The sequence below is a fragment of the Sphaerodactylus townsendi genome, linkage group LG01 (genome assembly GCF_021028975.2).
Source record: "Sphaerodactylus townsendi isolate TG3544 linkage group LG01, MPM_Stown_v2.3, whole genome shotgun sequence".
Classification (NCBI taxonomy): Eukaryota; Metazoa; Chordata; class Lepidosauria; order Squamata; family Sphaerodactylidae; genus Sphaerodactylus; species Sphaerodactylus townsendi.
The window spans coordinates 24,934,819-24,960,376 of NC_059425.1; the positions used below are offsets into that span (position 1 = coordinate 24,934,819).

General features: G+C 50.0%; 1 protein-coding gene across 1 annotated transcript in view; it reads right to left on the bottom strand.

Annotated features, from left to right (window-relative positions):
• Nucleotides 1-2,093: 2,093 nt before the first annotated feature.
• Nucleotides 2,094-25,558, bottom strand: part of NRXN2 (neurexin 2) — a 444,661-nt gene continuing 421,196 nt past the window's right edge. The window contains 1 exon segment of the mRNA XM_048514356.1: nt 2,094-3,985. Coding sequence (XP_048370313.1) covers nt 3,090-3,985 — 896 coding nt within the window. The 3' untranslated portion in view covers nt 2,094-3,089.

The following is a 25,558-nucleotide window of genomic DNA, read 5'->3' on the forward strand; positions in this document are numbered from 1 at the left end:
TTGCAGCTGGATTTCACTGTGCTAAATAGCAAAATCCACTTGCAAGCAATTGGTGAAAGTGAATTGAAAGTGCATTATTCTGCACGTGCGAAAGGGGCCTATGTGAAGGCCCCAAAAAAGCAGCCCTGGCTGGAGACTCTAGCATCCGAGAGCCAAGTGATACACACGAGTGGCTGGACCTCATCTCCAAACACAGGTTTGCTGCAATCTGGTTTAACGGGGCAGGGATGCAGGTCGCTATTAAAAACGCAAGAAGCAGAGGGAGCAGGGGTATGAAATCACCCTCTGCTCGCTTTCCCTCCCCAGCAGAAAGACCATGGGAGTCACAGTGACATGCACCCTTCCTGACAGACACCCCTCTTGGGCAATAAGGTGAACCCCACATCATTAGGTTGTGACTGGGGGCAAACCTACATCTAAAGAGATGAGCTACTACCACATGTAGAAGAAAAGTTGGTTTTTATACCCTGCTTTTCTCTACCTTTAAGGAGACTCAGCGCAGCTTACAATCGCCTTCCCTTCCTCTGCCCACAATAGATACCTTGTGAGGTAGGTGGGGCTGGGAGAGTTCTGAGAGAACTGTGACTAGCCTAAGATCGCCCAGCAGGCTTCACGTGGAGGAGCGGGGAAACCAATCCAGCCGCTCAGGTGGAGGAGTGGGGAATCAAACCTGGTTCTCCAGATTAGAGTCCACTGCTCTGAACCACGACACGACTTGGCACTCCCCACTCACTCACTGAATCACTCTCTCTTGCTCACTAGTGAACATACCGACACACTGGGCACCATTAGAGGGAAGCTCTCCAGTGCAAGCTATATTGAAAGAAGGGCTGGAAGGCTTGGACTTGTGGATTTGGTTCATTCACTTACTCCAATGCAGCTCCTTGATCTGGTCTTACTGGCTCCTTCCCTGCTGCCTGTCATGGCACCCAGAACCTGCCCCTGGAGGCGTCCCCTCACTGCAAGGCTGCCTTGGAAGCACTCAGCTATCCTGTCTGAAGTACGGTGTCCTGCGCATTTGCTTGGATCACAGCTGCCTGGGGACAAAAGGCCCTCCAAAATCCCCAAGAGGAGGCTAATTCCAGCTTGGCCAGGCCTGGCATGTGTTATAAACACCGTGCATGTGCACATACACCTAGCAGACTGAAGGCGCCCCCGCCCCTGGCTTACAGGCTCAGATTAGTTGCCAGCTATAATGGACATGGGCAACGGGGTTGTCTTTGCTCCACTAGCTGAGGTGCAGGGGCAGCCCAAGCCATTTGGCGACGGAGGCAGAAAAATGCAAATTGTCCCACTGTCAAGGTGGCAACACGGTAAGAAACAACGGCCAGTGACTTGCCCTTTGATACCCCCAAAAGTTTCATTCTGCCCAATGGGAGGGCCGTGTGTGCCAAAGCATGCTCCCCCCCCCCATGAATGCGGGGGCAGGACCGGATGCTGCAGGAGGGGGGTCTTGCAAGCACCCCCAGACAGCTCCTGGCTTACACTCACCATATATTATATATACTTTTATATCTTAAATATCTTTATATATCTATATATCTATATATTTATAGATAGATCGATCTCTTATAGAGTCATCTATGGCTTCCTCTCAGCATTTTTTGGAAGAACCAGGAAAGCAGCTGAAGGGGAGGAAAAAGGGAGATGAGCCCCAGCCACGCTCTTCCGCATGCACTTCTGCCCCGCCTGCCGGGAAACGGCCGTCGCTTCACTGCTGCTAACTGCAAAGAAATAATGTCCTCGTGTTTGCCTCCGTATCTTTTTTTTTAAAAAGGGATCCCCCCCCCGCATGATAAAGCAAAATGAAATCGAATGTCAGCTAGAGTTTTCCATGCTTTTCTTTAAAAAAAAAAAGAAAAAAAAGAACACAGTTGAAAGAAAGACCACAATATAGCACCTTGGTACAGGGGAGAGTGAAGGGGAAAAAATGGAAGGGATTCAAGACTGGACCCCTGTAAAGCAAACCCCCCCCCCCCCCCAGGAGATTCTTGCTCATCCCCCTCCCTTCATAGGCGACGCAGCTGCACCCCGAAGCTGCTCCCAACCACACCAAATTACGGGTTTCGAACATCTTTAAAAAAACAAAACCCTCAGCTTGATTACCCCTTTTATTACAAGACAGGATATTAGTAGGCTGTTGGGAGCGGGCGCGTTTCCCCCCCGGCCCAACAGCTCGAGCAAAATCCATGTTACCTGTTGTATTTGCGATAATTAGTCGTGTTTCTTTTCAAAAATTACTTTTTTGTTTTGTTTGTTTTATTCCACACATTTCCAAGACTCGGACACATTGACGAAGATCAAAATAAAAAAAACCATAGAAAGAACGGACCCTTTTGCTTGAGATAATTCCGAGAGGGAGAAAGAGAGAGGGGGGCTTTCGGCACCGGACCCTCTCTTCCCTCAGTCCAGGTAGGGTTCTGTAGAGAGCTGCGCTCCCTGGCTCCAACTAGGAATCCATTTCAGAGTGATGTGCTGGGGGGCAGGGCAGGGGGAATGAGACAGGATGGACGGACCCCAAAGTTTTTTTTCCCGCATCAGAAAAGTGCCTACGCCCCCTCGCAAAGAGGGGCAATTACTCGCGTGCATAAAGATCGTGGAGCACCATCATGGCTTCGCCCTCACCCCGGGAAGCCGCTTTCTTAAACCTGCTCCCACCCCACCCCCTTGGATCCTTCTCTCTGAGCATCCCTCTCTCTTCGAGCCATGCTGTTCCTGGAATTGCTTGTGTTTTGCCATTTCTGCTTTCCTTCCCCTCGGTTTCCCTAGGGAAAAAAACCTGCCAGGTTGGAAGGAGCTCAGGATGGAAGAAAGGGAGGTAGGCCCCTGTGAGCTTGTTGGCTTTTTTTTTGGAGGGGAGGGGGCGGTACTGAAAGAAAAACAGGAATGAGCAAACCAAAGTGGATGGAGGTTGCCATGTTAGGGGTGCCACTGGTTGGTTGCTCTCTGATGAGGGAGGGAAAGGATGAGTTTGGGTGGTCTCCTCTCCAGAAAGTCTGGGTGTGTGTAGGTCTGGGTGGTTTCACTGCATGTGTCTGTTGGGTGTTGGTCTCTCTGGCACACGCAGGGATTAGGGGACCAGGGGGGACTCAGACATAATATTCCTTGTCTTTGTTTTTCTTGCTCTTGCCGGGCGTTTTGGTGGCAGCGGCTGGCTTTTCCTTAACCACCGTGCCATTGCTCTGCGCCGAGTTACTGATGTAGTTCCGGCTTTGGTCCACCTGGTAGGAACCTTCATCCCGGTTACGATATTTGTACATGGCATAGAGGAGGATGAGGATGCAGAGGGCCGCCGCTGCTACGATGCCAACCACCATGCCGGTAGTGCTGCTGGACTCCCGGATGACCTCCACCGCTCCTGGAGGGCCCCTTTCCCCAGGGCCAGTGGGGTTAGCTGTGGGCAGATTGTGGAAATTGGGGGAAGAGGTTATACCTGGGTATTTAAGCCTGTTTAGCTTGTCAGGTTCAAAGGAAGTGGACAGTGGGGGGTACTGTTCTGGGTGGGGTTTGAGGGACTCCCGGGTGTTCATTTTGCCGGCAGGGATGTTACGGACCAGACTGGGAGAGGTGGTGGAGGTCAAGAGATCAGGGACGGAGGGTGAAGCCGGCAGTCCTGTCCTAAGGTTGGGGCGAGATCCTTGGGCCTTTTTAGATGCTCCTTCGGGACGGCCAATTAGGGTCCTATCCGTGACCAGGGGGAAAGTGGTGTAAAAATCTTCGTCGTCAGTAGGGGGCAAGCTGGAGTCAAAGACCTCGCCCGAGGCATAGCCGGAGGCCTCGATGCCCTCTTCACAGTCGCTGTCGTCTTGGTCGGCCAAGCAGGGCGGCCTCGGATGGGATGGCGGGGAAAGGGTGTCTTTGGTGGTTTCGACTACGGTTAGGAAGGGGCCAAAGGTGGGAGGTGGGGGGACGAATGGAGACCGGGTGGCAATTGGAGGGGTGTCTAGTGAGTCTTCGGTTATTATGGGTAATACTAATTCACCTCCTAGAACAGAGAGAAAAGGGGGAGAGACAGAAGGGGAAAGCGCGTTAGTGACCTAGGCAGGCGTCCCACTCTGCTGACACAAGACAACTCAAGCCACGAGCTTTAGCTAGCCAAACCCCTCCGTCTCCATCCCTGACTGCTAGCTTGTCTCTCTCGCCTTTGCAATACATTTGAAAGATAACTTCTAGAGAAATCATAATCAAAGGAAAAAAAGAATTAAAAATAGTCATTTTAATGTGCAAAAAATTAAACAGATAAAACAGCAGAATTAAGAGCAATAAAATCCCTGGCTGGCTGCTTCTCTTCCCATCCTCTCTTAAGAAATACTCATTTTTTTCCTTATTTTTTCTCTCTCTCCTCTTTTTCCCTTTCTGTTTGTTTTTAAAAAATAAGAGAGCAAACCACGGAATTCAGTCAACTTACATCAACAAATAGGCCGTGTGATATTAGCATGAAGAAAAAAAATTACAAAAAAGAAAACTAGGTAAGAATGTTTTTTGGAGAAAAAACAACTTTTTTTCTTTTCTTTTAACATCTTTCTCTGCATCTTGCTTTTTATCGTCTGTTTCTCTCTAGATTCATTTCTGTCCTTGTCTTTTCACGACTGCATCATGGAAAATCTTCCCTTCCTCCCCCCTCCCCAGGCAGCTCCCCCCCTCGCCCTCTCCTTGGTGTGCCCCCCCCCTCCTCCCAGTATTCTGACAACTGATGTCAACTCCGAGATCACAAGGAATCGGCACTGCCAATTCTTTTGTCCTTTGCACATTTTTAGGTTGTTTTGGGGGAAAGAGGATACAATTTTTTTTACAGTCGTAAATCAAGGAGGCCTTTTGTATCAGGCAGGGTGGCATTCTCTGCTTCTGGAATTGGAAAGATGGAAGATAAAAATGCCAGCTGTCTCCATTGGCTTCCTGCAAAGCCTCGGAGGAAGAGAACCGAGGAGTCCTGGCTCTCTGCCCTCCCCACCATTTTTAGTGATGCTTTCTCAGAAACGAGCTCTGGATTCTCCTTTCCTAGTCTTAATTTGAGACAAGATACCAGGTTGGAACCATTTGTAAACTGGGCGGGGGGGGGGTGACGGGAGAGAATGGGGAGCGATATCCTCTGATCATGTGCGAAATATTGGGCAGAAGGAGAAACAATCAGTTTTCTGCAAAGGAGGACGCAGACGCCCCACCCGTGCCCTGGGAATGTGGAGGGAGGGGCGGTTTTGGATACTCAGGTGAGAGGGAAAGCTTAAACCGCATCTGATCTTCCGGGCATCTGCCAGGGCTGACTCCTGGAGGAGCCCTCGCTCAAGTTCACTCTTGTGGAATTCAGGATGCAAAAGGAAGCCCCCCACCCCGCCAGCATGGATCAGGGGTTTTAATAGATGACAACATGAAATAGGTTTCTTGGCTGAGCAAAATAAATTTGGCTCCAACAGCATAAAGGTGGAAGAGCAGGGGCAGCAGCGGGCGTTTCATTTGCCATCTCTCCTGGAGGCAAAAGCTCTTACAGGAAGCTGAAATAATATATGTAAATATATGCAGTGTCAAACTAGTTCATGCAGTGTGCATGAGGCTCTGAGTTTTGATGATCTGTGGCGTGTGTGCGTGTGTGAGAGAGAGATTAATGGATTCCATAGATGGAAATGACCTGTGGGAGGTTTGCCCAGCTCCCCACAATCATTGTGGGGGGCCTTGACTCGCTGGCTGGGAACACGTGGGTTGTTTGCTCAGCAGCTGCCCTTTCTGCACTGCATCCGCCTTCCACTTGTGGCACCCTGTGGTTTTGATTGCACACTTTTTGCGAACTGAAAGGCTGATGCAGAGTTTAGGAAGGGGTTGGACGAGAGAGCCGTTTTGGCCCTGTTCCACATCAGAATCATTGCAGCTTTCGGTGGGGCCCGCTGGAGAACACAACACAACACGCTCACCGCAGGCAGACCACAGGTGAATTGGCAGCACACACTGGCCTTTTCCTGAAGCTACTGGCGGCTGCAGTGGTTGCACGGATGGAAGTGAAATCTAAGGGCAGCCGTGTGCTTGGAAGGGGAAGCCATGGAGCAGAGGGCTTCAGTGTGGGGACCTGGGATGTGGAGTAGAATCCTTGGGCACATCTCTCCTCCATTTGCTACCTACAGAACTCGCTTCACACGGCTGTTGGGAGGAAGATGCGCACCACGAAAGGCACGCTTGAAGTCTGGTTCAAGAAGCAAATTGAAGGTGCTTTTATTTCTGCAGTCAGTTTTTCAATGCAAGATTTCTCCCTGTCTCTCTCTCTCTCTCTCTCTCTCATTCGTACACAAAATTACCCGCACGATACTTTAATTAACGAAAATGGGAGGCAAATTTAAAATTGCATGTTTTTTGGTGCTTAGAATGAATATAACATATAAATGAAAGAAAAAGCTCTTCAAAGAAATGCACTGGCTTGGTTTTTTAAAAATTCCTGTTTGTTTGGAACTGGAAGATGGGAAAGACCACCTGTGTGGATGGGAGATATCTTGGCCTCACAGGGAAGGGAGTGATTTTATCCAAAGCTCAGGCCTCGTGATTTGGGAAGGGACCGGTGACAGGGCCTCTGCTCAGTACGCGGAAGGCCCCATGCTCAATCCTGGACATGCCCAGTTGAAAATACCAGGCAGACGGTGATGTGAAAGATCTCTGTCTAAGACCCCGGAGAGCGGCTGCCGGTCAGAACAGACAATACTGATTGCAATGAAGCAAGGGTCTAATTCCACATAAGGTGTTCATGTGTGATTTTGCTTTGTGTGATTTTACATAGGGAAGAAAAGCTACAGTTGTGGTCTCTGTCCTTTGAAAGGAGAAAGGTCAGATCAGCCACAGCCTGACCGTTCGGTCTTCTTTCTTCGGAGTGGCAAAATGCCCTGCTTTAAACAGTGGGGGTTGAAAGGAACCCAGTTAGAAGGAAGTAGAGGCAGCCTCTTGAAAGAGGGCTGGTTAAACTGGGTGGCTGTTAGTATCTGACAGTGGGGGAGAAGTGTGCAGGGAGGCCGCCACGTCTCCCAACAGACAAACCCTCCTATCTAAATGCTAATTTTACCAATTGGCAGCAAGCTCCCAGCTCCCACTCAGCATTCCCAAACCAGGCAGAATTCTCCAAGCAGGCTTGCTCACCAAAAGGACCCTGGAGCTCCCTTTTACACACACACGCACACGCACACACACGTACACACACACACACACACGTACACACACACGTACACACACACACATTCCTATTGGTTTTCAATCCTGAATATACTAGAGGACTCCTGGAGCAGAAACAGCACCACGCTCCTAGGCAGGGTTGCTAGCTGTCTGGAGAAAAAAGAACTTCCTGACCCTTTAAAAGAGGCTTAATAGGATGCTATTTACCATATGCAAGTTACCTCCATGCCATGGAAAACTTCCATTTCCACACCTCTGTTATCAGGACAGGACACTTTTCTCCAGGTTGGTTTGTAACTCTACTGCTGTGTAGGAAAATACCCCCCCCCCACCTTTCTAATCCTAGCCCCCAAAGCACGGACGATCCACACACACACTTATGCTATCACTGATGGACTGTGGGATTACCTTGCCTGGGTTTGGTGTCTTATGGTGACCCCGTATGGTGAGTTGCCATTGCCTACTTCTGCATAGCAACCCTGGACTTCCTCAGTGGTCTCCCATCCAAAGGCTAATTGCTTAGTGGGGTGCTGTGTGGTTTCCGGGCTGTATGGCCGTGTTCTAGCAGCATTCTCTCCTGATGTTTCGCCTGCATCAGGAGAGAATGCTGCTAGAACACAGCCATACAGCCCGGAAACCACACAGCACCCCAGTGATTCCGGCCGTGAAAGCCTTCGACAATACAGCTAACTGCTTAGCTTCCATGATCTGATGAGCTAACCTGGGCCATCCAAGTCAGGGCTGCTGTTTTTGGCCCCTCTCAATTGCCTCCCAGTTGGCTGCCTGTTTACTTGGCAGTAAAGAATTCAATGGGGGGACACAGAGAGTAAGTCAGCCCCTCCAGCTGTCCTTGCTCCTATCTGAATGTCTCTACCCCTTCATCTGCAGAACACTGGAGGTTAAAGAAGACAAACACACATGCACAAGTGGGGGACCTGCAAGGGATTGTGAGGGTATCTTATTTCCCCCTCCTCCACAATGTCCTTTTTTCCTTCCCTGAAAGTCCCCACAGACCCTACCCAGGAGAACTATGGTCCAATCGCAGGGGGCTAGTTACCTGGCTTGATTGATTGGGAACCCGCAAGGATTTGCAGGGAGCATCTCACTTTCCCGTTATTTTTCTCCCCACACTATTTCTCTCCTCCTAGCAATCCCTGTAGCCTCACCTTTCCCCTGCTTCCTCCTCTCCTTCTTACTCACCAAACAACTTTTAACTGTATCTTTAGCTATATCTCCATCTTTAGCTACATCTCCATTTATTATTCATTTACTTTGTTTATACTCTGCCTTTCTCTGCAACGGGGTCCCAAAGCTGCTTACATAATTTTCCTCTCCTCCATTTTATCCTCACAATCGTGCGAGATAAGCTCAGAATGTGTCACTGGCCCAAGGTCACCGAGTGAACTTCCATGGCAGAACGGTGATTCGAACCTGGGTCTCCCAGATCTTAGCCTGAAACTCCAACTGCTATGCCAGGGGGTGGCTGCTGTTGAATAGCAGCAAGCAGCCAGGTGAGTCAAGCAAGTCGTGTGGTAGCCTGTCCCCAGGAAGCCCTCCCTCAAAGGCCATAACAGCCCTGGAAATGACCCTGCTATGGTATAACAGTGCAGAGCAGGAAGTGGCTCATCCACCTCCAAATCTGAATAGCCGAATGCAATGTCAGAGCAATGGCATTTTTACCTCTTTCTCCGAGGAGATTTGGAGGAAAGGGATCAAGGTTGTGGAAGCAGACCTTGACTCTAATTCAGCTCTCCATTCAAAAGAGGGTGTGTGTATATGCTGTGCCATGAATTAGGATAAGGAAGAAGAAGAGTTTAGATTTATACCCCCCTTTCTCTCCTGTAAGGAGACTCAAAGGGGATTACAATCTCCCTTCCTTCCCACTCACCCCACAACAAACACCCTGTGAGGTGGGTGGGGCTGAGAGAGCTCCGAAGAACTGCGACTAGCCCAAGGTCACCCAGCTGGCATGTGCTGGAGTGCACAAGCTAATCTGGTTCACCAGATCAGCCCCCACAGCTCAAGGGGCAGAATGGGGAATCAAACCCGGTTCTCCAGATTAGAGTGCACCTGTTCTTAACCACTACACCACACTGGCTCTTCTCCAGTAGATTCTTCTCCAATACCCCCCTGACTATATTCTTTGGGTTTCAAGGTAGCTTGAGACCTTAAAACCTTACGGCGCCCTGAACTTGGCAAGGGAATCAATCCAAAGGGCAGCACATATTCCCTGCCCCTCACTTCCCGCTCCAGAGTACTTATTAGCCCGAGCAAACCATGTTCTCTTTCCTCCTCCCCACCCCCTCCAGCTGATGGTCAGCTTGACATTCCATTTACTTCTAGAAAGCAACACACAGGCTCCGTTCTTATCAGGCTGTTTTTCCTCTTTTAAAAAAACTTAACACAGTAATATTTTTCTTCACAGCCCGACAGTCCCCCAAAGCAGACAAAAAACCCTTCCCTCGTTTGCAGCTGGCCCTGACAGGAATTCAGTCATTCTGTCAGCTATTAGAAGGAGTGGCATAGGCCAATTCATAGTGACCCATATAAACCTTTTCAGAGGTATCAGCATGTTTTTAGGTACTGGCTTTGCAAAGGGGCTGGAGGAAGGATGCCAGTGTCAGAGGGTTGAGTGGATGTGGCGGGAAAACCACTGAGGCAGCCATCTTGCCGAAGTGAAACAGTGCTGGATCTAGTCGGGGCCTGGAAGGAACCTCTTCAAAGCCACCCAGGTATCCTCTCACTTGAGTTCCATGATGGAAGGAAGATGTGCAATGGATGTAACAGGCAAAGGTCATTAATTGTCCCTGAGGAGCAGAGCTGGGATTGTGCTTCTGTGTAAGATGCAAAACATGTATCCCCAGATGCTCATAGGCAAAGTATTTGGCTCTGTCCTGGCACGTGAGTATCTATTCAGGTGCTTACAAGTGGATGAAAAAGATGATGAGTTTGGATTTATACCCCATTTTTCTCTCCTGTTAAGGAGACTCAAGGCGGCTTACAAGCTCCTTTCCCTTCCTCTCCCCACAACAGACACCTTGTGAGGTAGTTGGAGCTGAGAGTTCTGAAAGAACTGCGACTAGCCCAAGGTCACCCAGCAGGAATGTGGAAACACATCTGGTTCACCAGATAAGCGTCTGCCACTCAGAAGGGGGGGATCAAACCCGGTTGTCCAGATTAGAATCCACCTGCTCTTAACCACTACACCATGCTGGCCCTCAATGGTTGGTTAATCTTGCTTGGTGCCTTAACGCAGGGGGTTCATGTAACTTGTACACATTTTATCACAGCGTTGGCTGTCTAAGGTGGATTAGGGTGAGTGAGTGACAGGCCCAAATTCACCCACTGAGATTCATGGCAGCACAAGGATGTCAATCCAGGCCTCCTAGTTCCCCATCTAAGACTCTAACCATTATACATGCTGCCTCTCTATGATGTACCTGGGGGACAAGAGTCCTAACTGCACAAATGTGTTGAGGGGGGTCTGAGAGAGAAAGAGATCTTGGAGTTGGAGGGAACCAGCAGGCATCAGCAGGCAAAAGGCAAACCAGGAAAGGGGCAGAGGCTTCTCGGGCTAGGAAATGGGGTGAAACGATCGACTTTTATAAGGAGATTGTTGCTCCCTTAAAGGATTGGAACTCAGGGTCATCCAGCCGAACGGATAATTGATAAGGTCAATGCTGACAAAAGGACTTTTTCACACAATCTATAACTAATTTACAGAATTTACAAGACGTCGAAATGGCCGCTAGCAGAGAATGGCTTTCAACCAGGCTTACATAAATCTCGTGAGGACAGGATGATCGGTGATTTGCCATGATAGCAGAATGGAGCTTCCATGTCCACAGGCAAGTCTGCCACCCTAACAGATGTCTGGGGACAAGACTCACGAGGTGAACTCTTCAGGGGCATCTTGCTGGTCACTGCCAAAGCAAGAGTGCTGGCTACGGAGGAGGCCAGTCTGAGCCAGCAAGCAAAAATGTTATTTCTTCTTGCTTTACAGCTTGTTGCTATAACAGCAGACAGCTGGGGGTTGGCTGAGGCTATGAATTGCTCTGTTCCTGCGCAGAGGCAATGTCTTCCTTTTTTGCACTTGTGGAGAAGAGGCCTCTGACGTGGACTGAGGTTGTTTAGCTGCTCAATTTGCAGTCCAGCTTCTGGGAGGGAAAGGAAAGTGGTCAGTTTGGGCAGACAGAAGTCTGGGAGAAGTCTTGAGGAGAAGGAAATTGAAGAGATGAGGGAGCCCAGAAGTTGGGAGACTGAAAGGTGGATGATTGAGGGGAAAAGGTGGAAGAAATATGGTAAGAAGAACCCCAGAAGGTAGGTTAAGAGATAGGGTGGCTAAAGGACCAAAGAAACATTGGCCTGAAGAGCAGGAATCGGAGGGCCAGAGAGACAATGAAGACTACAGAGCCAGCGTGGTGTAGTAGGTAAAAGCAGGTGCACTCTAATCTGGAGAACCGGGTTTGATTCCCTGCTCTGCCACTTGAGCTGTGGAGGCTTGTCTGGTGAACCAGATTAGCTTGTGTACTCCAACACATGCCGGCTGGCTGACCTTGGGCTAGTCACAGTTCTTCGGAGCTCTCTCAGCCTCACCCACCTCACAGGGTGTTTGTTGTGAGGGGGGAAGGGAAAGGAGATTGTAAGCCCTTTTGAGTCTCCTTACAGGAAAGAAAGGAGGGATATAAATGCAAACTCTTCTTCTTCTAGAAAAGAGTGAAAAAGCAGGACTGGAGCAAAACTACACATGAGCTATAAGGAGGGAAAGGGGGCAGAAGACTGCTGGGTGTAGACCCTGGTGAGGAAATTCTGGGTCCCTTCCATTGTCACAGCTCCATAACCTGGCAACCCTGATGAGCCACAGAGACCTCAAAAGCCGGGTTGGGATGATGTGCTCAATCTCACCTATTGATCAGAGCTGACCTGCCAGTTCTTTATCTGTCGCTTCCCATCACTTTACTGAAGCTTGGAATTGAATGTGGCTCCTGGTGCACATGAGGTGAATGGCCTCCCTGGGAAATCACAGGCCCTGGCATTACGTTTCTTGCCTCTACAGGAGAAGCAGCATTCAGGTCCTGCTTCAACAAGTCTCCTCTCGCCCCCAATTTGGGGCGTGCTGGTTAAGAGCTGGGGACTCTTATCCGGTGAACTGGATTTGTTTCCCTGCTCCTTCACATGAAGCCTGCTGGGTGACCTTGGACAGTTCTCTTTAAAGAAGAGGAGGAGTTTGGATTTATATCCCCCCTTTCTCTCCTGTAGGAAACTCAAAGGAGCTTACAATCTCCTTTCCCTTCCCCCCACACAATAAACACCCTGTGAGGTGGGTGGGGCTGAGAGAGCTCCGAAGAACTGTGACTAGCGCAAGGTCACCCAGATGGCGTGTGTGGCAGTGAACAGGCTAATCTGAATTCCCCAGATAAGCCTCCGCAGCTCAAGCGGCAGAGCGGGGAATCAAACCCAGTTCCTCCAGACTAGAGTACACCTGCTCTTCACCACTATGCCACTGCTGCTCCCAAACTCTCAGTCCCACCTGCCTCACAAGGTGTCCTTTGTGGGGAGAGGAAGGAAAGGAATTTGGAAACCACATTGAGACTCCTTAAAAGTAGAGGAAAAGCAGGGTATGAAAAACTCTTCCTCCATTTCTCTTCCTTTCATTCTGCTCCCCCCCTCTTCCCTCTCCATTAATTAAAACCCTGTCCAAATTTGCTTTTTTTTAATGAGTGGATTCTATCTCGGCTTCCAGGCTCCTCTGGCAGGCCTCTCCCTCCCTGAGCATTGTTGTGAGCCTTTAGAAACATTTGGCACCGGTTTACAAAGGAGCTGTCGCTGCTTTTGATCATGGGGAAGGAAGAGGGGGAGGGACGGAAGAATAAGCGAGGAGCCATCAAAGAGGAGGGGGAAGAAAGGAGGTGGCAGAGGGGTAACGGATCTGGACAGGTGGCAGGAGATGCTGCAGGAGAGAGCGGGGTCAGAGAAGTCAGGCCTTCATGGCCCCCAAAGCCCAGCTGCTCCTGCTCCCAGATGTGTGGCAGCTGGCTTGGGGACATTCAGAGCGAAAACAAGAACTTTCTATTCCAGCACAGCGGGGTGTGCTTTCTTGCTGGCTCTGGCAAGCAGACTGGAAGCTTGCATAGTCAGGAGGGTTATATTCAGACAGGGGAGTGTTAGGACCAAAACCTCACTGGGTTATCTGAGCGCATGGGGCTGCCCAATACTGAATCGGAGCCTTGGCCGTTCTGTCGACTCGACTGGCCACAGTTATTCATGGTCTCAGGTCTTCCACATTACCTGATCCCTTTTTTATCCTTTTATCTGATACTTGTAAAGGGAAACGTTTGGGGCTGAACCTGGGACCTTGGGCATGCCAGGGGCATATCTACCAGAGGGACATGGCGTATCACATGTCCCTGGGTGCACACCATCTAATCCCGGGGGGGGGGGGCGGGGGGGGAGGCACGCCGGGCCCGGGTCATGCTTGCTGGCTCCAGGCGGTAGACTTGGGCACCTCGCTGGCTCTGGGTGGTAGACCTGGGCGCCTTGTCCGCTCTGAGTGGTAGATCTGGATGCCGGTGCTGGGCAGTAGACCTGGGTGCTGGCGCCAGCTTCGGGGTCAGAAGACCTGGGCGCCGGGGGGAGGGATCAGATTCCCCCCGGTTCCATTTTCTCTAGGTACGCCTCTGGTGCACGCAAAACAGATACTCTACCACTGAGCCATGGCCCTGCACCAGGAAGCTCGCTGGCTGACCTTGGGTTGGCCATTCACTCGCTCTTACTCAGCCTAACTTAATCAAGTGTTGTTTTACAGTTAAAGTATGGGACAGCTAAGTATATTGCCCTGAGTTTATTAAAGGAAGGAAGAACTGTGTGACAGACCTGCCAAGATGGTCCAACCCAGCCTGGAAAATTTGTGCCTCCAAAATTCCAGATGCAGGGAAACTGATATGGTGAAGAAAAGGCACTCTGCACACACACAAAGGCACTCTTGGCTTTTTGGTGCCCATTGGATAACTTCATATGCTAGCAACAGGGCGCAGGTATGAATCTTGGCTCATAACGAAGCTCAGGGTTTGGCTGGAGTAAAGCTACCCAGAGACCCCAAAGCGAGGAACACCCAAAAGGCAGAGTGACCTTTCTTAAAACTTAGCACGGTCCACTCATCCCTGCCTTTTCGCAGATTAAACTGAAATGCATTTGCATGTTGCCCAAATCTCAAACATGCATGTAAGTGCCATCAAGTTGCAAGCCTCGTATGAAGACCCTACATGAGAAGCAGAGGTGGTTTGCCATTGCTTTCCTCTGCAGAGTGGTCTTTAATCCAAGTTCAGACACTGCTCAGATTCTGAGGCCTGATGAGAATGGGCTATACCATGTTGCCTTATCTCCCCTAACTCTCGAACAGGCAGGTTTAGGTATTTGAAGGGATGTCATGTTGGCGGGGGAGCAAGCTTGTTTTCTGCTGCTCCAGAGACTAGGACCAGGAGTAATGGGTTCAAGGTGAAGGAAAAGCGATTCCACCTAAACATCAGGAAAAACTTTCTGTCAGTAAGGGCTGTTCGACAGTGCAATGCACAACCTCGGAGTGTGGTGGAGTCTCCTTCTTTGGAGGTTTTTAAAGAGAGGCTGGATGGCCATCGGTCAGGAGTGCTTTGATTGTGTGTTCCTGCATGGCAGGGGGTTGGACTTGATGGCCCTTGGGGTCCATGATTCTAGGTTTTATTTACCAGAATATTATGAGGTAACTTACAATTAATTAAACAAAAAGCACCATGCCTAGTTAGAAAGGACGCCCCCTCCACAGTCAGAATTAGACAAGGGCTTCTAATTTTTAAAACCTAAGTTTGCCGTCCAGCTCAGCACAATTTGTCTCTGCAAATTCAAATATCGCTCTCTTGGGTCTGGGAGGGTCATGAACCTGCTAAGACTCTCCCACTGAAATCGGACTCACCTGCAACGCCACAGAAGTGGCCCTAGGTCTGTTTAGGGGTGGGAAGGGAAGTGCTCATCATGGGGTAATTGAATCGGGGGGGGGGGCAAGAGAAACAGCTGCTGCCTCTGCTGCACCTCCTGGATGCAGAGCTGGGCTGATTTGCTCCTCTCCTCGGATGCAGCTGCACAAGTGGTGTCACCGGTGTATATATGTATGAAGGGGGGTGGGAGCCCCCCAAGATGTCAACTGGACCCTGTTTTTGTTGTACTCTAATTTTGTGACCCAGTTTAGCTGCGGCTTTACAGAGCTGTGATTGTTGGTGTCGGTCTCTAATTTTGCAATCCCATTTTATTGCATTGTTGGTTAAGCACCTTATAGTGTTCTGACTGATTATTTTTTACTGTGTGATCTGCCCTGAGTCTCAGCAAGGAAGACAGACTCCAAGTGAAATAAGTAAATAAGTAATTAAAGACGGTCCCTTCCAGCCACGTCTCAATGTTTGCTCAGAAAGTGTGAAACTACATAGAAAGACCCACAGATGATACGGAGAACTGGGTTTCGCTTAAAAGGGCTACATTTAAGGTTGAATAACCTAAAAATTACCCCTGCCAGGTGGTTGGTACTGGCAGCAATTCAGTATTAAGGTCCTTTAGATTATATATTCAGTACTCTGTCCCCCAGTCAAGTGGTTGCAAAAGGTTGCACTTTGATTCTTGGAGTGGGTTGACCAATTAACCAAGACTCCCATTTTTCCATCTTGGCCTGAAAAGATCTACAGAACTGGTGACATGTAGGAAGGTATTTTATCTTCAAATGAGTTTGCAAGATCACAGAAAGCAGACCTCAGCTGGAATTCTGCTTCGTTCCTGGTGCTCCCTGCCATCTTGTGCCAAAGAACTCTAGAGAGATATAGTACTTTACAGGCTCTGACAGAGATTAACTGCACAGGTTCTATCCATAAAATTCCAACTGCTGACTTGTGCAGCCTCATTTTGCCACAGGGCCATGCAGGGAAGGGGAAGGGTGTTTAACCCTTCAACTTCCACTTCATTGCATTTGAACCTGGGCTCCCTGCTTTATTAACATTTTTGGGACAAAAGTCACGTCACTTGAAAACACACAATTTTTTTCCTTTAGTGTGCTTATAATAAAGCAGGCTGTCCAACTTGAAATAACAAAACTGAGTGGAGTTCGAAGAGTTACACTTCCTTTCCCTTCCCCGCATGCCAGAGATGCAAACCAAGGCAGCAAGAGCTTACCGTTATATTTTTGTCTAGTCTGTCAGACATTTGAAACAAGCCGTGGTAATTTCAGAGTGACTGGCCTGCTGCTCCCAGAGGAGGCATTGGCCTGTAGTCACCTCTTCTTCTTCCTGCCCTGAAGCCCCATTCCCTTCTCCCACTTTGGGATGTCTATTTGTGAGATTGCTTGTATGATCACTCATCTCACAGCATCCTTCAACTTCTTTACCTATTTGAGAGCTCAGAGGTGTGGAAGTGGGGGTGGGGTGGGGAATAGCGCCCGGGGCAAAACCTGCTCCAGGCATCCCCCCGCCCCATTTACCTGGCTGGGCCACCGCCAGGGAGCAGGCACCCAGTGGTGGCCCAGCCAAGTAAGTCGGATGGGGCTCTGTCGGCCGAAGGAGCAGCCTGGTGGGGCAGGGCCTAGGGGAGAGGTGTGGGGGGCAACTCTCTGCCCCCATGTGACCAGCTGGCATGTGCCTGGGGACACGGCCCCATAAGCACTCTGCCTCTGTGAGCGGTGAACAGGAGCAAGCCCTCTGAAAGAGAGAGAGAGAATCTGGTCTCTAGAGCCAGTAAAAGGGGACACAAATATTATCTTTGATATGCAAAGGTGGGTGGGACGCCCATATGCAGTGGCCCGCTGGGGAGGGAATGCAGGGGAATTATTTGCAATGGCTTCTGCAGTCACAACCCACACAAGTTGTTTGTGGGAGACAAGCGGGGCAGGACCACGTTCTCAAAAGCTGACAAGAGAGCTGGAGATTTGGGCAAAGGAATCGTCCTGTGGGTGGCAGTGTGATGATCTGGGGGGAGCTCTGGGGGCTCAGCTGGAGGACGGGCAGAGTTTGCCTGCTCACGCTCAGACTCGGCACGGTCAGCCTCATGCTTGGACAGGAACATGCCATCTACCTGAGCTATCTAACTACGGATAAGCTCTTCACAGAACAGGAATTGGGCAATTTAAAACAGAGCGGGGCTTTTCCGATCAAAACGTGTGAAAGGGGCGAATGTGTTTTTATGCTGATGAGGTTACCCGATTCGGAAACTGGGTGCATTACAGGCAGGGCCTTGCCGAAAGGACAAAGGCAGAATGCAGTTCCTGGGGGAGAATCCAGCACACAAAGAATCAGGGCTTGCACTTTTCATAGCAAAACAAACAGCACTCAGTCCTTCCGAGTTCAAAGAGAAGCTTGAAAACACGTGGGATTGCAGAAGCCAGGGGACAGGCAGCCAACATCCTGGAAATGACCTTGTCTTTTTACCCGCAGTAGCTTTTCACTGGCGCTTGCAGACCACCCTCTCCATTTGCTCCTGTCCTGACTCCCTCCATCCCACTGCGCTCTCATGACCTGAACGCAAGCATTCCCTGATAATCCTAGATCATGAGAGGGGGACAGCACAAAAGGAATAGCTGCGTTTCTTCCCCTTAAGGATCCTTAAGGGAGGCTTGCAGATGGGCCTGGCCTGACTCCCGCAGCCCTGGAAGCAGCGTCTCAAGGTCTCTGGCACTGAGAAACGGGGAAAGCGTGCTGGGGAGCGGAAGTGCTCCACAGCCCAAGGTCTTTCCAGAGCAGGACTGAACCTGAGGCCGTCTGCATGCAAAGCATGTGCTCCCATTAATCATGCAGTGCAGGAAGACTGCCCAAACCCTAATGCATAGGATGACCCCAACATCTCCCCTGTTTGAAGAGGGAGGCAATCATTCCTCTTGACTCTCTTCATGGTTTTAGGAACCTCTATTGCAGACACACCAAGCCTCTCCAGGCAGGCACACGCAGAAGGCCCTGCAGAGGCGTGCTTGGCTGCTGCAGAGGACGGCGTGGAACAGCAGAGCGGAGCTGCAGATGCGATGCACACAGGCCGTGGCAGGCAGAGGGGGCTCTTGCAGCTGAGCGGGAGGAGAACTGCTGCTGCACAAAGACCAAAGAATCTGCCAGGGAGACCAACCAACAAGCCAGACCGGAGCACCACGGGTGGCTGGAACCAAGCAGGGAAGAGCAATCAATTGCAGGGGGTTTGTTCGGGCCTTCACTTGTAGCTCAGATCACAAAGCTCTGGGTAGGATGAAGCTTTACAGCCACATTGATTCTCAGGCAAAATGAGCTAGCATGGCAGGCCCCTGATATCAGGGAAGGTTTAAAAGAGAAGCCAACAAACACTGTTTTCTGGGCACAGATATGGATGAGGTAGTGCTTTTTGCAGACATGGGGGACTTCCAGGTGTGCACACCACCACTTCAGATGTACACAAGTGGCAGAAGAACTTCCTCTGAGCATGAGAATCCACCCAGATGGCCTTTGCACCTTAATCGTGGGGGTTTTCCTGACAGAAGAGTCACAGCTCAGAGATAGTTTGAATAAAAGGAGATGTGACGGAAATGGAAAGTGACCCCAGCTGAACAGAGGAGACCACAGAAGAGATGTTGATAGGAGCGGATGGGAGATGCAGGAAAAGACTGTGGGTTCTTGTAAGCAACTGAGGCAACCCGAAAGCACCTGGTGTCCCCCATTCCGGAGGGAACACAGAAAGGGGAAGAAGCTCAGGTTTGCTCCTTTGAGCGCAGCTTTCTTGGACACTGTCTGGACCCTTCTGCACATGCAGAATAATGCACTTTCAATCCACTTTGCAGCTGGATTTCACTGTGTGGAATAGAAAAAACAACCCTTGGAAGCAATTGTGAAAGTGGATTGAAAGTGCATTATTCTCCATATGCGGAAGGGGCCTCTGGGCAACTGTGGGTGCTGTTGGGTATCAGACCAGACCAGGGACAGCCTTTCCCTTTCCATTCTCAGTAGGCTTATTCTGTAGATAGGAGTAAGATTCCTGCACATTCCAGGTGATAGAAGGAAGTAACGGTGTGTGTGTTAAGATAATCTTTGCTTTTGCCTGTGCATTGTGGGATTGTGCATTAGCTTTAAATATGCAGAAAAGAGCCCTAAGCATGTGTTGCATTAAACATTCTGGGTTGGAATCTTATGAGCTGCAAGAAGCAAGAAGAGTTGCACAGATAAGCATGGGGTTTGGAATTGTGCAGCTGGCCTGGTTTGAACATGTGTCTATAGGGTGCCCAGCAACTAGCTTAAAATGGTCCACTTGCATAGTCCTGGCTCCATGCAAGAAATCAGAAATCCCAAGAAGTGGATTGGGATGTCTAATGAAGAGTCCTCTCAGCAGCCTTCCCAATCTGTCGTGGCTTTCTTGTGACAAACCCTGGAAGTTGCTGAAAAAACGAAATGTTTTGTTGGGGTTTTCCCCCCAAGTGGCTTTGCTTTGAGAAGCAATTTAGAAAGCAGAGACTGGCCCATACATGGAATGCTTACTTTGGGGCTTCCCACTGTGTTTACAGTGGGGTCTCCTCGCATTTCTCTGTTTACACGCGAGGAGCAACTCGCTTCTGCCACTTAGTTTTTCTGCAGTGAAGTCTCCCAGCCTGTTTTTCCTGGTTATCTTAACTCTGCCCATCAAGTTGTTCTTAAAGGCACAGATCTCATCATACCCACTAGTCTCAAGACTGCCGGCTTTCTAAAAGCCTTTTAATTACTGTTATTATCGATATTGTAGCTCTTTCCAAAACTAATCTCCCCTCTAAACGAAAGAGGCAAAGCAATTCCCTGGACTGCACACTGATGAAGAAGGGGACCATGTGCAGAGCTGATATTCTCTCCCCCACCCCCTCCCCTCCCCATACACACAAAAACATACACTTCCTGCCACTGCTATCGCAGAAGGGAGACGCTTCTTTTAAAATAAAGGTGTGTTTGAAATAAAGTTTTTTAAGACCCTCCCAGTCATTGGGGAGGGCGGAAGTAGAGCGGTGGATGTGGGATGGAGCCAAAAAGAGGGTCCTAATGGCTTGGGACCCTCATACCTTCGTGACCGTCTCATCCCATATGTCCCAGGTAGGCCTCTGCAGTCGGCAGAGGCCAATTTACTGGTGGTCCCTGGGCCCTCCATGATGCGACTGGCCTCTACCTGGGCCAGGGCTTTTACAGCCCTGGCCCCTGCCTGGTGGAACACCCTTCCATCAGATGTGCGGGCCCTGCGGGACCTTGGTGAATTCCACAGGGCCTGTAAAACGGTTTTGTTCCACCGGGCTTTTGGTGAGGCCGGCCGCGGATTCCCCCTCTGGAATGCCCCTGTGTTGCGTGCCATTCCATCATCGGCACGTCCAATATAACATCTAATCTACACTGCTACCCCTGCCCAGCCTTGGGTTTGGGCGCCACACACTTTTATAATCTTGTTATAATGTATTGATGCTGCTAGTTTTATGAATTTTGCAAATTGTTTTATTTTATTCTGTGTATTGTTGTTTTGGCCTATTGTATGTAATACTGTTTCTGGCTTGATGTACACTGCCCAGAGCCCTTCGGGGGTGGACGGTTTAAAAATTTGATAAATAAATAAATAAAAGAGAGAGAGAGAGAACCTGCTTGTACTGTTCCTGGGGAAAACTCTCTTTATATCTTGATATCTCGATATAAGCATTTCGAGAAGCAGGAAGGAGCTGGCAACATGGAAGGGTGAGTGAGGGGGAAGGCATAGACAGCAGTGGGAAGGAGTGGGAAGGGTGGAGCTAGGTTGTTCTGGCTGTGGGTGGAGGGAAGAGGTCCAGGGCAAAGCCATGCTCACTGGCAAATCTGTCCGCTCTGGCCCCGAAGCAAATGAAAGGTTGCGCTAGAAGTGGTCTCGCTTGCTGCAGAGAGAATGGAAAGTGAAAGTGGGGCTTCAGGAAATCTTGCCGCAATGAACATTCGCCTCCATCGCGCACCAGACACCTTGTGAATAATCGGCCATTGCTTCCTGCTGGGTGCCAACACTGGTGAGGGCTGTTGGGAACCAGAGTGGAGACCCACTGTGATAGTACTGGTTGGTACTCCCACCTTTGGCTGGAGAGAGCTGGGTTCAAATCCTTGCTCACAATCTCTCTACTTAATCTACCTAGCAAGGTTGCCCTGGCTATGCATCCTGCCTAGTGCTTATTCTGAAGCTCTTCCCAAACTGGCCACAGGTGTTCCTTGTGGTTGCCGAGGAGATGAGCCATCCTTTTCCTGCTGTCCTCTTGCCCCAGCACACAGCACCAGTTGGTCTTGGGTTTGGGGTGGGGAAGAATCTCACCCCCTCACTCTCCCAGTTCCCTGCTGCTGCTGGGTTGTTTATTCTCTCCATCTATCTCCTGTCTTGATCTGTGACTTGGGCAGCCCCTACTTAGCTGGTGGCAATGGCAGCTTCCGATTGGAGGCATTTCCCCCCCCTCCCTCCCTCTTGCTAATCTCCGTAGCCACAAAGTGCTAAGATCTGACGAGATCACAGCCAGAACTGATATGGCTGCAGGCATAAAACAGATAGCAGGCAAGGCGACGGAAGGAGCAGAAGAGCAGAGGGAGTCAGGCAAGGCTGTGTCAAGTTCCCGAACAAAGCGGGCTTCTCAGATGCAGGCACTGAAAGGCAGGCTGGACAAAGACAAGGAAGGCACCTTTGGAGAGCCAGAGCACACAGCTGCATGTCTGTGTGTGTGTGAGTGTGTGTGTGTGGGGGGGGGAGCACTGTGGCTATTTTAAGCTGATCCATACCAGGACATTGCAAAAACTGGCCAGAAACAACCCATTTTAAAGACAGACCCTGCTCCACCTGTGTGCACGCACATGTGCACACAGGTGGAGTGTCTCCTGCACACATGTGCACACATGTGCGTGTCTCCTGCACATGTGTGCATAGAAGAACTATGGATCAAATCTTGAGAGACTGCAAAGCTAACCTTCTTCTGACCAGGGCTCAGCCCCAGAACCTGGAATACACAGCTACCTCTGAGTGTGCAAGAAGGAACCCCATCCCACAACATTCAGTGTTCGCAACCAGCCCTCCTTTCTCTTCTAGCTTGGGATGGACTTAAGAGCAGAGAATGGACCCTCTGAACCAGGACACTAGCCAGCTTGAAAGCCCTCTTTCTGTTCTTTGCTCCACTTCTAGGCATCTGTGGTTGATTACAGAGGTGGTAAACATATTCTACGCATGATTTTGTCGGGTCCTGAGTTTTGACCATGAAAATTGCCTCAGAGACCAAGCCTGGACTAAATGTTACTAGCCACGGTTATGACAGACAGCGTGGTATAGTGGTTAAGAGCAGGCGGATTCTAATCTGGAGTATGGGGTTTGATTCCTCACTCCTCCACCTGAGTGGCAGAGGCTTACCTGGTGAACCAGATATGTTTCTGCACTCCTACATTCCTGCTGGGTGAACTTGGGCTAGTCACAGTTCTCTCAGAACTCTCTCAGCCCCACCTGCCTCACAAGGTGTCTGTTGTGGGGAGGGGAAGGGAAAGGAGCTTGTAAGCCACCTTGAGTCTCCTTACGGGAGAGAAAGGTGGGGTATAAATCCAAACTCTTCTTCTTCTTCTATGGATGAAGAGTGCGGGAGGAAGTCAGACTTGGCATGTGTTTCTGCCACCTGTTCTTTGGAGCTGGCACCAGCAAGAGTGTGTGCCACCTGTGCCATAGCTGCTCAACTGAGAGAGGACACTGCAGGGATGGATGGCAGAACAGGCCTTCCAAAGTTATGGAGGAGACGACCTGACATGATCCAGAGGAGGTGGAAGGGGAACGACAGGTGTGCTTGTACAGCTGTCTGAACCAGCTGCCTAGGCTGAGCGCACCTGGGACAAGATGGCTAGAAAAAGAATCGAGGGCAGGCACTTCAAACGCCATGCTGCGAAACTCTTCCACGGTGTGTAGGCACACTCTATGCCAGGCGTTAGGTAAAGTCTGCCCTATCAGGTGGGCAGAAAGGTTTGAATTCAGGTAAAAGAGTGCCTTCTCTCAACCTTGGGAGTCTTGTGTGTGGGAAGGGATGGTTGAAGTAGCAATCAAAATATGTTCCCAACCGCTGAGCTACAACCCCTCTCCATGAAGACGCTTGAATCCTGTGTTCAGGGCTCATTATACAGATTATGCCCATTTGTTTAACTGCTGGCTGCATTCTAATTATCTTGACTATTTCTGGGTTTTCAATGCATGTGGAATATTTTGGCGAGGGTTGCAGGAGGAGAATGCAGGAAAGGAACGAGAGCTGGGGCCAGCGGGGTGGGCTGCAAAAAACAGCAAGGATCCAAGAAGTCAAGAGGGGCAAAAGGCCATATGGGGTCCAGCCCCCCGCCCTGATCTCTGAACACTGTGCAGATGAGGACCACAATGCAGAAAACGGCCGCGTACAACTGGAGAGTTGAGCTATATCATCTGCATGGTCTTTAAATATTTAAAAAATGTATAATCCACCGATCTCTCCAATGGGGACCAAAAAAGCAATTTACATCATTCCCCTCTTCTCCATATTACTCTCATAACAACCTGTACGGTAAGTTTGGAATGACTGGCCAAGGTCTCTCAGCAATCTTTCCTGGCAGAGTGGGAATTAGAACTGGGGTCTCTCATATCCTAGTCCAACATGCTAATCGCTTTGCCATCTTGGTCTCAAAACAAGCTTTCTAGACTGTATCACTCCCCCATACAGGGAACAATGTGTTTGAGTTAGACAAAAAAAAAATCCCTTCCTGTTCATGTAACAGAGATGTCTGGACTCTTCCTCATGAGAAGTTAGCTCCTCATGAGAGTACAGTGGTTAAGAGCGGTAGACTCTAATCTGGAGAACCAGGTTTGATTCCCCACTTCTCCAAATGAGAAGTGGACTCGAATCTGGTGAACTGGATTTGTTTCCCTGCTCCTCCACATGAAGCCTGCAGGGTGACCTTGGGCCAGTCACAGTTAAGAACATAAGATCTCTCAGTACTGTCTCAACCTCACCTACCTCACAAGGTGTCTGTTGTGGGAGAGGAAGGGGAAGGAGTTTGTAAGCCCCTTTGAGTCTCCTTACGGAAGAGAAAGGCGTGGTATGAATCCAAACTCTTCTTCTGCAGGCTGACAGCATTCCACGTGGTTTAAGCACACAGTGGCAACCAAACATGTGGTTTAAGTGGAATCCTTGCATGTTATCAGCCAGCAAAATGGCTGCCTCTTGGGCAGGTGAGATATGTGCAGAGGAAGGGATTGTGTGCATGTGCTTGGGATTGTGGCAGTGGGTGGGCCTTAAGCTACCCTGCAGTTTCCCTGCCATCGAGGACTTGGGCCGCCTGCCGTCAGGAGCGAAAGCCAGGTTTAGCTTTCACAGCAGCAGCGCCTCCTTTCCTCTTCACCACAGGAGTGTGTTTCTTGCCGATGGTGACTCAGGCTGCCTCTGATCTGCACAGCCCATCACGCGCTCCGTTTCTCGGTCACACCACAGATGGAATTTCAAACGCCGGCTTTTATGCAAAGAGATGGTTCTATTTCGTCCTCAGACCTGGATCCTCCCTGCTCTGTATCTCCCTGCTTCCGAGCCCTACTTCCCTTATAAATTTGGGAACATGCATTTGGAAAAGAAAGATCCAGGTCCACATTCAGTGGGTTGACATGACCCAGATAAAGTAGGCTCACGATTCACGCAAAGGCACTTGTGGGATGGAATTTGCCTTGAAGTGCTCAGGCTCCAGCATGCATGGAAGCCATTTCCTGGAGTCCAAGAAATATGGGAGTGGATCATGGTCACTTCAGGGGAGAGGGAAAGGTGCTCAGTCATTTGTTATGGCCTCCATGTGCCAGGGATGAACACTGGATGGGTGAACGGGTTCCGGGGCTGAGCACTGCTCAGCTCAAGCCCACAGCAAGTGGCAAGGGATCTTAGGAAACAGCCCCTACATGGCAAAAGTGTAAACTGGAGGGGGGTGGGGGAGGGAATGCTAACAGCCTGTTTCTCACATCCTTCCCTGTTCTGCCAGGAGGACTTTTGACCAGATGCTCCCTGTGAGTTCCATCCTGGCAACTCAGTGGCCAGACAGGTGAGGACCTGGATTTAGACACAGATGTGGGGAGAAGATGATCTAGCGACTGCTGCCACCACCTCTTGGGGCTGTTCTCCTGACCTAAAATGGCGCTGGTTAGCCACCATTTGCCGCACTGGAAAAGTCTAAGTGCGACCATCAGTACATACATGTTTCCCCAACTAGTACATACGTGTGTTTGTGTGTGTGTGAGAGAGAGATTTAATCTTCTCCCCACACACCCCTGCCCCACTCTGAACTGTGCCCCTATACATCTGGGAACAGAATCCTGAGCACAGACCTCACAAGGCACTCCTAACAGTAAGCCCTTTTGGTGAACTGGTAGGATGCCAGCCCTGGGATGACCTAAAACAGAGGGAAGTTTCCTTTCTTCCAGA